The 13,793-nt window shown below is 48.0% G+C and overlaps 2 protein-coding genes across 2 annotated transcripts in view; both read left to right on the top strand.

The window, feature by feature from the left end:
* Positions 1 to 3,429: 3,429 nt before the first annotated feature.
* Positions 3,430 to 5,273, top strand: LOC139385138 (C2 calcium-dependent domain-containing protein 4C-like). Its single transcript, XM_071130215.1, has 2 exons — positions 3,430 to 3,504; positions 3,846 to 5,273. Exon 2 carries the CDS (start codon positions 3,873 to 3,875, stop codon positions 5,271 to 5,273), a length of 1,401 nt encoding a protein of 466 aa, XP_070986316.1. The 5' UTR covers positions 3,430 to 3,504; positions 3,846 to 3,872.
* Positions 5,274 to 6,667: 1,394 nt separating this feature from the next.
* Positions 6,668 to 13,793, top strand: part of LOC139385252 (vacuolar protein sorting 13 homolog C) — a 204,483-nt gene continuing 197,357 nt past the window's right edge. Inside the window, exons 1-2 of the mRNA XM_071130409.1 lie at positions 6,668 to 6,857; positions 10,667 to 10,710. Coding sequence (XP_070986510.1) covers positions 6,758 to 6,857; positions 10,667 to 10,710 — 144 coding nt within the window. The 5' untranslated portion in view covers positions 6,668 to 6,757. The remainder of the gene's footprint in view (positions 6,858 to 10,666; positions 10,711 to 13,793) is intronic.

Here is a 13,793-nt window from a genome sequence, read left to right on the forward strand (position 1 = left end):
ATTTTATCATATTGTAACCCTCACAGCTTTCCAAGAGAACAAACATTGAGACATTTATGGTCTGTTTACATATTTAGGCTATATAGAGGCTATTTATACCAACAACAAAAAAACTGTATAAATGATTTATAATTATATGACATTATTTCTATTACACAGTTTCTGATATATCACATGCCTTACTTTTATTCTCCTCCTTGAGTAAAAGCAGGACATGCATCACCTCTGTATCTAATGCCATTCATTACAATTAGACTGGTAAGGATTTCTCCCTGACCAAAATGGCTGCCATTATCCAACCATTCTGGAACTATGAGGGTTATGACATTTCCCTGTCTAGAGGCTGTCTATGAGCCTATTGACAGAAATATTGTCCAGAATTCTGCCATCAGAAATGAATTGTCAAAATCAAAACAGATCATTCTATATCTAGTCTTTAGCTATTGGCCCAAAGCTACGGATCCGTATATAACAGCCCCATTAAGGTCCCGTCCCACTCCCCTGGACAGATCCATATCACATTCATGTGTTTCTTAACCTCTACTTTACACCCCCTGGATAGATCCGTATCACATTCATGTGCTTCTTAACCTCTACTTTACACCCCCTGGATAGATTCATATCACGTTCATGTGGTTCTTAACCTCTACTTTACAGCCGTGGAACCCCCTGGATAGATCCGTATCACATTCATGTGCTTCTTAACCTCTACTTTACACTCCCCTGGACAGATCCGTATCACATTCATGTGCTTCTTAACCTCTACTTCACACCCGTCCCACTCCCCTGGATAGATCCGTATCACATTCATGTGCTTCTTAACCTCTACTTTACACCCCCTGGATAGATCCATATCACGTTCATGTGGTTCTTAACCTCTACTTTACACCCCCTGGATAGATCCGTATCACATTCATGTGCTTCTTAACCTCTACTTTACACCCCCTGGATAGATCCGTATCACATTCATGTGCTTCTTAACCTCTACTTTACACCCCCTGGATAGATCCATATCACGTTCATGTGGTTCTTAACCTCTACTTTACACCAGTGGAACCCCCTGGATAGATCCATATCACGTTCATGTGGTTCTTAACCTCTACTTTACACCCCCTGGATAGATCCATATCACGTTCATGTGGTTCTTAACCTCTACTTTACACCAGTGGAACCCCCTGGATAGATCCATATCACGTTCATGTGCTTCTTAACCTCTACTTTACACACACATTGTTGTGGTCACCCTCCCTACACATTTCTCAACGTCAACGGTGGTGTGTCTGTGGTGTGTCTGGTCTGACTGTGGTGTCTCCCATGTCTCTGTGGTGTGTCTGCTCTGGCTGTGGTCTCTGTGGTGTGTCTGGTCTGGCTGTGGTCTCTGTGGTGTGTCTGGTCTGGCTATAGTCTTGGTGGAGTCTCTGTGGTGTGTTTGGTCTGGCTGTGGTCTCTGTGCTGTGTCTGGTCTGACTGTGGTCTCTGTGGTGTGTCTGGTCTGGATGTGGTCTCTGTGGAGTCTCTGTGGTGTGTCTGGTCTGGCTGTGGTCTCTGTGGTGCGTCTGGTCTGGCTGTGGTCTCTGTGGTGTGTCTGGTCTGGCTGTGGTCTCTGTGGTGTCTCTGTGGTGTGTCTGGTCTGGCTGTGGTCTCCCATGTCTCTGTGGTGTGTCTGGTCTGGCTGTGGTCTCTGTGGTGTGTCTGGTGTGGCTGTGGTCTCTCCCGTGTCTCTGTGGTGTGTCTGGTCTGGCTGTGGTCTCTGTGATGTGTCTGGTCTGGCTGTGGTCTCTGTGGTGTGTCTGGTCTGGCTGTGGTGTCTCCCATGTCTCTGTGGTGTGTCTGGTCTGGCTGCGGTCTCTGTGGTGTGTCTAGTCTGGCTGTGGTCTCTGTGGTGTGTCTAGTCTGGCTGTGGTCCCTGTGGTGTGTCTAGTCTGGCTGTGGTCTCTGTGGTGTGTCTGGTCTGGCTGAGGTCTCTGTGGTGTGTCTGGTCTGGCTGTGGTGTCTCCCATGTCTCTGTGGTGTGTCTGGTCTGGCTGTGGTCTCTGTGGTGTGTCTGGTCTGGCTGTGGTCTCTGTGGTGTGTCTGGTCTGGCTGTGGTGTCTCCCATGTCTCTGTGGTGTGTCTGGTCTGGCTGTGGTCTCTCCCATGTCTTTGTGGTGTGTCTGGTCTGACTGTGGTCTCTGTGGTGTGTCTGGTCTGGCTGTGGTGTCTCCCATGTCTCTGTGGTGTGTCTGGTCTGGCTGTGGTCTCTGTGGTGTGTCTGGTCTGGCTGTGGTCTCTGTGGTGTGTCTGGTCTGGCTGTGGTATCTGTGGTGTGTCTGGTCTGGCTGTGGTTTCTGTGGTGTGTCTGGTCAAATCAAATCAAATCAAATTTATTTATATAGCCCTTCGTACATCAGCTGATATCTCAAAGTGCTGTACAGAAACCCAGCCTAAAACCCCAAACAGCAAGCAATGCAGGTGTAGAAGCACGGTGGCTAGGAAAAACTCCCTAGAAAGGCCAAAACCTAGGAAGAAACCTAGAGAGGAACCAGGCTATGTGGGGTGGCCAGTCCTCTTCTGGCTGTGCCGGGTGGAGATTACAACAGAACATGGTCAAGATGTCTGGTCTGGCTGTGGTCTCTCCCATGTCTCTGTGGTGTGTCTGGTCTGACTGTGGTCTCTGTGGTGTGTCTGGTCTGGCTGTGGTCTCTCCCATGTCTCTGTGGTGTGTCTGGTCTGACTGTGGTCTCTGTGGTGTGTCTGGTCTGGCTGTGGTCTCTGTGGTGTGTCTGGTCTGACTGTGGTCTCTGTGGTGTGTCTGGTCTGACTGTGGTCTCTCCCATGTCTCTGTGGTGTGTCTGGTCTGACTGTGGTCTCTCCCATGTCTCTGGTGCGTGTCTGTTCATGGTCCAGCTGATATCCCATGTGCTGACCCCAGGGTGCAGTATCGTGGCGTTGGTTGCCGTGTGTTTCCATGTGAACAGCCTGCTGGGCTGGCCTGTCTGTGAAGGGATGACCAGGACAGAGAGGGAGGATCTTCTTAACAGCAGTGACCGCTGCCCAGATCCACAGCCCTATTTAACCTGCTTGGCCGTCTCCTATAGCATCACACACACAGGATACAACAGGAGGATACTACAGGAAGATACTACAGGAGGATCCTACAGGAAGATACTACAGGAGGATCCTACAGGAAAATACTACAGGAGGATACTACAGGAAGATACTACAGGAAGATACAACAGGAGGATCCTACAGGAAGATACTACAGGAGGATCCTACAGGAAGATACTACAGGAGGATACTACAGGAAGATACTACAGGAGGATCCTACAGGAAGATACTACAGGAGGATCCTACAGGAAGATACTACAGGAGGATCCTACAGGAAGATACTACAGGAGGATACTACAGGAAGATACTACAGGAGGATACTACAGGAGGATCCTACAGGAGGATCCTACAGTAAGATACTACAGGAGGATACTACAGGAGGATACTACAGGAGGGACACTGAGCCTGACACTCTCTGTAAGTAGACTGACACTGATAGTGCAACAGGTGACTGACAATAACCGCAGGGAGTCAATGGACCAGGTTTGAATGTGCTCTTACATTCAAGGTCATTTCCTTTACAGTAAAAAACCTTTTGTGGTCAACTATCCCTGTACCAGGATACAGGTATTATTATTTCAATTCATTTAATTTAATGAGGAACTGAATTTAATTACTACATTACATGATGAGGGAGAATTGGCTTTGCAGTTATTGGCTTTGAAACTTTGTAGCCTTTGTTGCTTATAATTTTTGGTTTTTGAAAAGTTGCCTGTGATCTGTCCTTACTGTTAATTTTCTTCCTTCTCTTTCTCCAGAGCTGTGATCCTGACAAAGCTCATGTAATGTGGGTCGCTGAACAGATCCGTGTTTCAGTGGCCAAAAACAACCTTCTGTTGCCAATAGTGGAGTACAGCCTCCGCATCTCAGACATCATGTTGGGAGAAAAAACATCTCGGGAGAAAGGAAGGAAAACGATCTCTCTGTGTCCTAACATCATCACTCCGAATACAATCCCAGAGTTCTGTATCCCACCAAAGATCTCACCACAGCAGGAGCTAAAGACGGTGGACTGGAGTAAAATTAGCCCTGTTGGAAAGGTGTCCTTTTCACCTGAGAAGGGCAGCAGCCCGGAGAGGGAGGTAGCAGTGAGAGAGCCCGTCATCAACACTCATCCAACCCTCATCCAGGTAGAGAGCGTGGACGAGACTCCATACGACCAGGGCTTCAGTGATGAGGAGAGTACCAACGCCGACCCCCAGAGCCAAGCAGCTCTCTCCCTGCCCCACCTGGCCAAGGCCCAGACCTGCTACGGTTTCTGTACCCTCCTGGAGAGCCCCCACACCCGGAGGAAAGAGTCTCTGTTCCACAGCCACCCCAACGCCTGCCCCCTCCCCCTGATCGCTGGCTCTCCCGGGCCTCGCGGCCGCTCCAAAATGTACTCCTCCAGAACCTCATCTCTACCCCACTCCCCGTCATCCTCCTTCAGCCTCACCAAGCTGACCTCCGGCAGGCTGTCTCCGGGAGGCTCCAGGCTGGTGGCTCTCCAGAGACAGAGCACCCTGGACAGTGACACCTCCTCCGCCGAGTCTTCCCCCTTCAGCTCCCCTCTCCTGGCCAGGCCGCCTCCCAAGTCCTCCCTGCTCAAAGCCCTGAGCCACGACAGACTGCTGTCCCGGACTATGAGAAAAGCTGTGCTCTCCAGAAACAACTCTCTGTCCACGGATGAAGGCAGCTCCACGGACAACAGCCCCAATATCATCCGGAGAGCCTCTGATGCTGGATTAGTAGAACCCCTTCCCAGTGCCTTCACCCTGGCTCCCCCTGCCATCTTCCCCATAGACCTCGTCCTCCACAGAGAGAGGGTCATGAAGGAGAGTCTAGCTCCTGTAAGTAGAGAGGGGGCACTACGGCTCTCAGCAGAGTACAGCCTAGACAACCAGAGACTCAGAGTGAGGTTGATCAGTGCTGAGGGACTGTATGCTATCGCTGTGGATCCTAAGAGCATCAACTGCAGCATCGGTATCTGTCTGATACCGGGGAAGATTCAGAAGCAACGCAGCGCGGTGATTAAGAGGAGCAGGAACCCCCTCTTCAACGAGGATTTCTTCTTCTATGGTATCTCACAGGAAGATATCTGCTGCCGGTCGCTGCGGTTCAAAGTTGTCAACAAAATGTCCTCCATGAAAAGAGACTATATTTTGGGAGACTGTGAGATTTTGCTGAAAAGTTTATTATCAATGTAGAAATGTTTTATTTATTTATTTTACTAGGCAAGTCAGTTAAGAACAAATTCTTATTTTCAAAGATGGCCTAGGAACAGTGGGTTAACGACAGATTTGTACCTTGTCAGCTCAGGGGTTTGAACTTGCAACCTTCCGGTTACTAGTCCAACGCTCTAACCACTAGGCTACCCTGCCGACTATATATAATGTATATATACTGCTACATATTTATTAAATCAATGTAAAAAAAAAAAACTATCTGGTTGTTTTGAGTCTTATCCTACTAAAGTGTGACTGTATTCAGAGACAGTTTATTTCACAGGAGGTTGGTGGCACCTTAATTGGGGAGGACGGGCTCGTGGTAATGGCTGGAGCGGAATCAGTGGGGCGGAGCGGAATCAGTGTTTGGTTTCCATGGTTTCCATGTGTTTGGTGTCCATGGTTTCCATGTGTTTGGTGTCATTCCATTTGCTCCGTTCCAGACGTTTTATGAGCCGTCCTCCCCTCAGCAGCCTCCACTGGTCTATTTCAACAGCTGCAATCGTCTACACAACAGCCTACATCGACACAAGGAAGGATTTAGAAATTGAATTCATGATTTAGATTTGGTCCATAAATGGAAACAATACAATGTTGGGCGGGCGTTTGATTTTTGAAGAGGTTGCTTATTGTGTTTTATACCTTTCTCAGACGTTGACGCATCAACCACTGGCTGCCTGCTACGTCATCGACTGTGTCTCGTCGACTGACAGATTGCTAGGACATGTGACGTGGTTTGCCGATGAGTAAAATACCTATCCAGACGTTGTACGATCTGTCAGGCGCCAGCAATGTAGGAATGTGCAGTGACATAATTTGTTCCCCCCCCCCCCCCCTCTCCATACAACACACAAATAATTATAATAATTTCCTAATTTTAAACCATTGAAATACATGACAACATGAATGGGGAAATGTATTTAAAGGAAAAAGAAGAATGAATTGGACCTGCTTTAAAACCTATAGTAAATCATCTTTGAGAGCATTACATTTTATAATATACATTTAATTAATTGGAAAAGCTTTTATTTAACAAATACATTACAATTACATTGCCCTATGATGAGAAGGCTAAACACAAATGGTTAATAACCTTGTCAAACATGACACTACCAAATATAGTTAATCGATATGTTCCAAAAGACTACATTCCCTCATGTTTAAAAGTCATTCAATTATTTAATTCTGGCCACAATATTATTTTTTAGCATGATCACACTTGTGTTATTTGCATATACAGTTTCTTCAAGATCACATAATTTGACACCACCGGCTGTCACAGTATACAGGCATTACTAGTCGATTACCTAGGTTACTAGTCGATCGCAGAGCGAATCACTTTCATATTAAGCTCTTGTCATCTCGTGCTACGGAAAGGCGTTTCACACAGCAGAAGGAGATCACGGGATAATCTCGGCATTTACCCACATCAACAAGGGTAGTAGTGCTAGCCACGAAGTTCAACAATGGTGTTTGAATCTATGGTCAGTGATCTCCTGAACAGGTTCATCGGAGACTATGTGGAAAACCTCGACAAGTCCCAGTTGAAGATTGGCATTTGGGGAGGTAAGTGAAACGCACAGAAGAGGCTGGAATGACAGTTTTAAAGCGTCGCTAACCTATACAGAGCAAGCAATGCTAATGCGGCTAGGTTAGCTATCAGCATTTTAATTCAAACAAACAAGCCCTAACGCTAACTAGCTAACTAGCTATAACCAGTCTTTGGGGATATGATGCTAACGAGAAAAAAAATATGTTTTGTAAACATACCTGTAATGATATCGAGATGGTGTAGGAGCCTTGGGTGTGAGTCTAGAAAGTCACTGACTGGGGACACACAGCTAACATATTTACTTTGATCTGGCATTGCATAAATGGGCTGTCATACACCAACAACCATATGTTTAGTCTACATTTATTAGTAATCTATTATTATTATATGGGAGGAGGAGGATGGGGGGGGGGGGGGGGGGGGGGGGGTACAACATGCAGACATAGACATGAACAAACATGCATTAATCCCAGTTGTTTCCTGCTGGACACAGTGTGGTCTAATGTCTAACTAATCTGTCTTCCCAACAATGTAATGCATACAGGACTGGGCGGACTGGTAAATCAAGATGGTATGATCTGGTCAGGAACTAAGGCATCAACCAGTTTCCAGTTGATGCCTTTCTCTCAGTGTGGATCTCTTGAGTGAAGTGGCAACTTTTCTATTAGCCATATGCTTTACTTTACTAGCCTGGTCCCAGATCTGTACTTTACTAGCCTGGTCCCAGATCTGTACTTTACTAGCCTGGTCCCAGATCTATACTTTACTAGCCTGGGCCCTGATCTATACTTTACTAGCCTGGGCCCTGATCTATACTTTACTAGCCTGGGCCCTGATCTATACTTTACTAGCCTGGGCCCTGATCTATACTTTACTAGCCTGGGCCCTGATCTATACTTTACTAGCCTGGGCCCTGATCTATACTTTACTAGCCTGGGCCCAGATCTATACTTTACTAGCCTGGTCCCAGATCTATACTTTACTAGCCTGGTCCCAGATCTATACTTTACTAGCCTGGTCCCAGATCTGTACTTTACTAGCCTGGGCCCAGATCTACACTTTACTAGCCTGGGCCCAGATCTACACTTTACTAGCCTGGGCCCAGATCTACACTTTACTAGCCTGGGCCCAGATCTACACTTTACTAGCCTGGGCCCAGATCTACACTTTACTAGCCTGGGCCCAGATCTACACTTTACTAGCCTGGGCCCAGAGCTATACTTTACTAGCCTGGGCCCTGATCTATACTTTACTAGCCTGGGCCCAGATCTACACTTTACTAGCCTGGGCCCAGATATTTTTGTGCTCTTGCCAATTCCATCGCTATCATCGTCAAGGCAACGGCATAACCATTCAATGAGGAGTTGGCAAGAGAGCGGAAACAGACTGTGCCCAGGATAAGCCACAGTTCGTTGCAAAGCTAGATAGTATTGACCTAGCTAGTAGGGTATACATTAGAATGTGAAATCTACATATTTAGTCACACATACAGCTGGTGAAAGAGGAGGCCTATATAACAATCAACATGTTGATCCTGGCAAACAGACATGAAGAAAGTACTTGACATTTTGAGTTGTCACTGCAATGTTTGCTATGAAGGAAGTTCAGGATACTGTAGTACGTCTCTAGGTAGGCAACACCGTCCACACCCACCGTCACTATAATACCTGCAGAAACCATTGTGACTGTTAGGGCCTCGGCCGTACCTGTCAAACTCTCCCGTCGTCTGAGTGTTGGGAGATGGTGGACGAGGTAGGAGGGTTGGATCTTTGTCCCCGTGTTTGCACACCAGACCTGACGCCAGGATTAATACGGTAGTTGGATTAATACGGTAGTTGGATTAATACGGTAGTTGGATTGATACGGTAGTTGGATTGATACGGTAGTTGGATTAATACGGTAGTTGGATTAATACGGTAGTTGGATTAATGCGGTAGTTGGATTAATACGGTAGTTGGATTAATACGGTAGTTGGATTAATACGGTAGTTGGATTAATGCGGTAGTTGGATTGATACGGTAGTTGGATTGATACGGTAGTTGGATTGATACGGTAGTTGGATTAATACGGTAGTTGGATTAATACGGTAGTTGGATTGATACGGTAGTTGGATTAATACGGTAGTTGGATTAATACGGTAGTTGGATTAATACGGTAGTTGGATTAATACGGTAGTTGGATTAATGCGGTAGTCGGGAATCTATGATTCCTTAGCTAGACAGGACTCTTATTTTTTGTCATGGGTAGACCACAGTTCTAGCCTAGCTGATATCTTTGGAACGTTGAATCCAGATAACAGCCAGTGTATCACATTTGCATAAGTGTCATATGTCCTAGGAAGACCAAAGATATCCGGTAGCACCATTTAGTTTTTGTTGTAATGCTATAGGCTCATACAGGGGAAAACCCTTACTACAAATACCAAACAGTAACGAACAGATTTCTTTACTAGTCCTGTTAATTCTCTGTAGGCCTAGTTATCGTTATCATGTGTCTCAACCGTCGACTAGGCCCTATACAGAGCTTCATGGTTAAACGTTAGTCTGTTGGTTGTAGCCGGCTGTATGGTCTGTTGATCTCTCTGTTTCACTAAGGAAGTCTTCCGTTTAGGCTTTCTGCCGTTGTTGTTTTCATACCGGAGGTTAGTTTACCCCTTGGTCCTTGATAAAAGGCCAAAGGTCAGATAAGGTCGTTGTTTTGAGCGCGGTAGTGTTTCTCCAGGTTAATATCTAAACTCTACACTAAATTAAAATTGATGTTGTTTAATTCAATCATTGATGGAATCAAATCAAATGTATTTATATAGCCCTTCGTACATCAGCTGATATCTCAAAGTGCTGTACAGAAACCCAGCCTAAAACCCCAAACAGCAAGCAATGCAGGTGTAGAAGCACTGACCCTAGCCCCCCGACACATAAACTACTGCAGCATAAATACTGGAGGCTGAAACAGGAGGGGTCAGGAGACCCTGGTCTACCATCTACCATTGTTTTGACCACGGTAGTGTTTCTCCAGGTTAATAATATCTAAACTCTACACTAAATTGATGTTGTTTAATTCAATCATTGATGAAAAAAGGCCTACGTTTTAGCACTAGATATGTGAATGGGAGGGCGAAGGAGTACAGAGTCTACCAACAACATATTCTGAAGAGATTATGATCACATGACTGTTCCATCTCAAAGCAAGCTCACTTTTACCTCACAACACTATGAATGCTTTTGTCACACCTTGACGTGGGAGGCTTGGTTGCTTTTAGGCCTGGGTTTATTTTCCCCAAGATCCCAAGGCAGTTAGTTACTTGTCGGAGCTAGATCACCTTACAGTCCTGTGACTGCCGTCAGAGGTGATCAACAACACTTCCTGTGACTAGTGTACGCGCCAAGCAGACTTCCTGTGACTAGTGTACGCGCCAAGCAGACTTCCTGTGACTAGTGTACGCGCCAAGCAGACTTCCTGTGACTAGTGTACGCGCCAAGCAGACTTCCTGTGACTAGTGTACGCGCCAAGCAGACTTCCTGTGACTAGTGTACGCGCCAAGCAGACTTCCTGTGACTAGTGTACGCGCCAAGCAGACTTCCTGTGACTAGTGTACGCGCCAAGCAGACTTCCTGTGACTAGTGTACGCGCCAAGCAGACTTCCTGTAACTAGTGTACGCACCAAGCAGACTTCCTGTGACTAGTGAATACCCACCAAGCAGACTTCCTGTAACTAGTGTACGCGCCAAGCAGACTTCCTGTAACTAGTGTACGCGCCAAGCAGACTTCCTGTACCCATTATATTATCACTATTAACCTGTGTTTTCTCTCATTTTCTGTCCAGGCAATGTTGTTCTGGAGAACCTGAAAGTTAAAGAAAATGCTTTGGTAAGTCTGCATGACTTTATTGTCATCAACATGTGTAGCCTGTCATTTTAAATAGATGTTATTTACTTTCCAGGTGTCCCTATTGCCCTCACCTCACAGAGGCCTGTAGTAGACTAGGTCAGGTTCTGATCTATCCCTATTGCCCTCACCTCACAGAGGCCTGTAGTAGACTAGGTCAGGTTCTGATCTATCCCTATTGCCCTCACCTCACAGAGGCCTGTAGTAGACTAGGTCAGGTTCTGATCTATCCCTATTGCCCTCACCTCACAGAGGCCTGTAGTAGACTAGGTCAGGTTCTGATCTATCCCTATTGCCCTCACCTCACAGAGGCCTGTAGTAGACTGGGTCAGGTTCTGATCCATCCCTATTGTCCTGACCTCACAGAGGCCTGTAGTAGACTGGGTCAGGTTCTGATCCATCCCTATTGTTCTGACCTCACAGAGGCCTGTAGTAGACTGGGTCAGGTTCTGATCCATCCCTATTGCCCTCACCTCACAGAGGCCTGTAGTAGACTGGGTCAGGTTCTGATCCATCCCTATTGTCCTCACCTCACAGAGGCCTGTGGTAGACTGGGTCAGGTTCTGATCTATCCCTATTGTCCTGACCTCACAGAGGCCTGTAGTAGACTAGGTCAGGTTCTGATCTATCCCTATTGCCCTCACCTCACAGAGGCCTGTAGGAGACTGGGTCTGGTTCTGATCCATTGATGTAGCCCTCATCTCACAGAGGCCTGTAGTAGACTGGGTCAGGTTCTGATCTATCCCTATTGTCCTCACCTCACAGAGGCCTGTAGTAGACTGGGTCAGGTTCTGATCCATCACTATTGTCCTCACCTCACAGAGGCCTGTAGTAGACTAGGTCAGGTTCTGATCTATCCCTATAGCCCTCACCTCACAGAGGCCTGTAGTAGACTAGGTCAGGTTCTGATCTATCCCTATTGTCCTGACCTCACAGAGGCCTGTAGTAGACTGGGTCTGGTTCTGATCTATCCCTATAGCCCTCACCTCACAGAGGCCTGTAGTAGACTGGGTCAGGTTCTGAATCATTGATGTAGCCTATACCTGCCTGTTTTCCATACATTAATGATATATGATGTTGATCCCTGACCTTTTCAAATACAGCAACTCACATGTCGATCAAGGAGACAGTCGTGTAATCATTATATCAACTATAGACTCTGTACAGAGAGGGTGAAGCCTGATGGTCAGGGCTGTAGTGTTGAATCAGAGGTGGTGGGTGAAGCCTGGTGGTCAGGGCTGTAGTGTTCAGTAGAGGTGGAGGGTGAAGCCTGGCGGTCAGGGCTGTAGTGTTCAGTAGAGGTGGAGGGTGAAAGCCTGGTGGTCAGGGCTGTAGTGTTCAGTAGAGGTGGAGGGTGAAGCCTGGTGGTCAGGGCTGTAGTGTTCAGTATAGGTGGAGGGTGAAGCCTGGTGGTCAGGGCTGTAGTGTTGAATCAGAGGTGGAGGGTGAAGCCTGGTGGTCAGGGCTGTAGTGTTCAGTAGAGGTGGAGGGTGAAGCCTGGCGGTCAGGGCTGTAGTGTTCAGTAGAGGTGGAGGGTGAAGCCTGGCGGTCAGGGCTGTAGTGTTCAGTAGAGGTGGAGGGTGAAGCCTGGCGGTCAGGGCTGTAGTGTTCAGTAGAGGTGGAGGGTGAAGCCTGGTGGTCAGGGCTGTAGTGTTCAGTAGAGGTGGTGGGTGAAGCCTGGTGGTCAGGGCTGTAGTGTTCAGTAGAGGTGGAGGGTGAAGCCTGTTGGGCAGGGCTTTGTGTTGAATCAGAGGTGGAGGGTGAAGCCTGGTGGTCAGGGCTGTAGTGTTCAGTAGAGGTGGAGGATGAAGCCTGGTGGTCAGGGTGGTAGTGTTCAGTAGAGGTGGTGGTTGAAGCCTGGTGGTCAGGGCTGTAGTGTTCAGTAGTGGTGGAGGGTGAAGCCTGGTGGTCAGGGCTGTAGTGTTCAGTAGAGGTGGAGGGTGAAGCCTGGTGGTCAGGGCTGTAGTGTTGAATCAGAGGTGGAGGGTGAAGCCTGGTGGTCAGGGCTGTAGTGTTCAGTAGAGGTGGAGGGTGAAGCCTGGTTGTCAGGGCTGTAGTGTTGAATCAGAGTTGGAGGGTGAAGCCTGGTGGTCAGGGCTGTAGTGTTCAGTAGAGGTGGAGGGTGAAGCCTGGCGGTCAGGGCTGTAGTGTTCAGTAGAGGTGGAGGGTGAAGCCTGGCGGTCAGGGCTGTAGTGTTCAATAGAGGTGTAGGGTGAAGCCTGGTGGTCAGGGCTGTAGTGTTCAGTAGAGGTGGAGGGTGAAGCCTGCGGTCAGGGCTGTAGTGTTCAATAGAGGTGGAGGGTGAAGCCTGGCGGTCAGGGCTGTAGTGTTCAATAGAGGTGGAGGGTGAAGCCTGGCGGTCATGCTGTAGTGTTCAATAGAGGTGGAGGGTGAAGCCTGGTGGTCAGGGCTGTAGTGTTCAGTAGAGGTGGAGGGGGAAGCCTGATTGTCAGGGTGGTAGTGTTCAGTAGAGGTGGAGGGCGACGCCTGCTGGTCAGGGTGGTAGTGTTCAGTAGAGGTGGAGGGTGAAGCCTGGTGGTCAGGGCTGTAGTGTTCAGTAGAGGTGGAGGGTGAAGCCTGGTGGTCAGGGCTTTAGTGTTGAATCAGAGTTGGAGGGTGAAGCCTGGTGGTCAGGGCTGTAGAGGTGGAGGGTGAAGCCTGGCGGTCAGGGCTGTAGTGTTCAATAGAGGTGGAGGGTGAAGCCTCGCGGTCAGGGCTGTAGTGTTCAGTAGAGGTGGAGGGTGAAGCCTGGTGGTCAGGGTGGTAGTGTTCAGTAGAGGTGGAGGGTGAAAGCCTGGGGGTCAGGGCTGTAGTGTTCAGTAGAGGTGGAGGGTGAAGCCTGGTGGTCAGGGCTGTAGTGTTCAGTAGAGGTGGAGGGTGAAGCCTGGTGGTCAGGGCTGTAGTGTTGAATCAGAGGTGGAGGGGGAAGCCTGGTGGTAAGGGCTGTCGTGTTCAGTAGAGGTGGAGGGTGAAGCCTGGCGGTGAGGACTGTCGTGTTCAGTAGAGTTGTGATAGAAGTTAGAACACAGTGTTAGAGTGTCTGCTGCTCTGCCAGGAGACCCACG

The sequence above is a fragment of the Oncorhynchus clarkii genome, chromosome 26 (assembly GCF_045791955.1).
Source record: "Oncorhynchus clarkii lewisi isolate Uvic-CL-2024 chromosome 26, UVic_Ocla_1.0, whole genome shotgun sequence".
Lineage (NCBI taxonomy): Eukaryota > Metazoa > Chordata > Actinopteri > Salmoniformes > Salmonidae > Oncorhynchus > Oncorhynchus clarkii.

Coding starts and splice junctions, on each gene's coding strand:
- LOC139385138 (XM_071130215.1), top strand. CDS start 3,873: ATGTGGGTCGCTGAACAGATCCGTGTTTCAGTGGCCAAAAACAACCTT.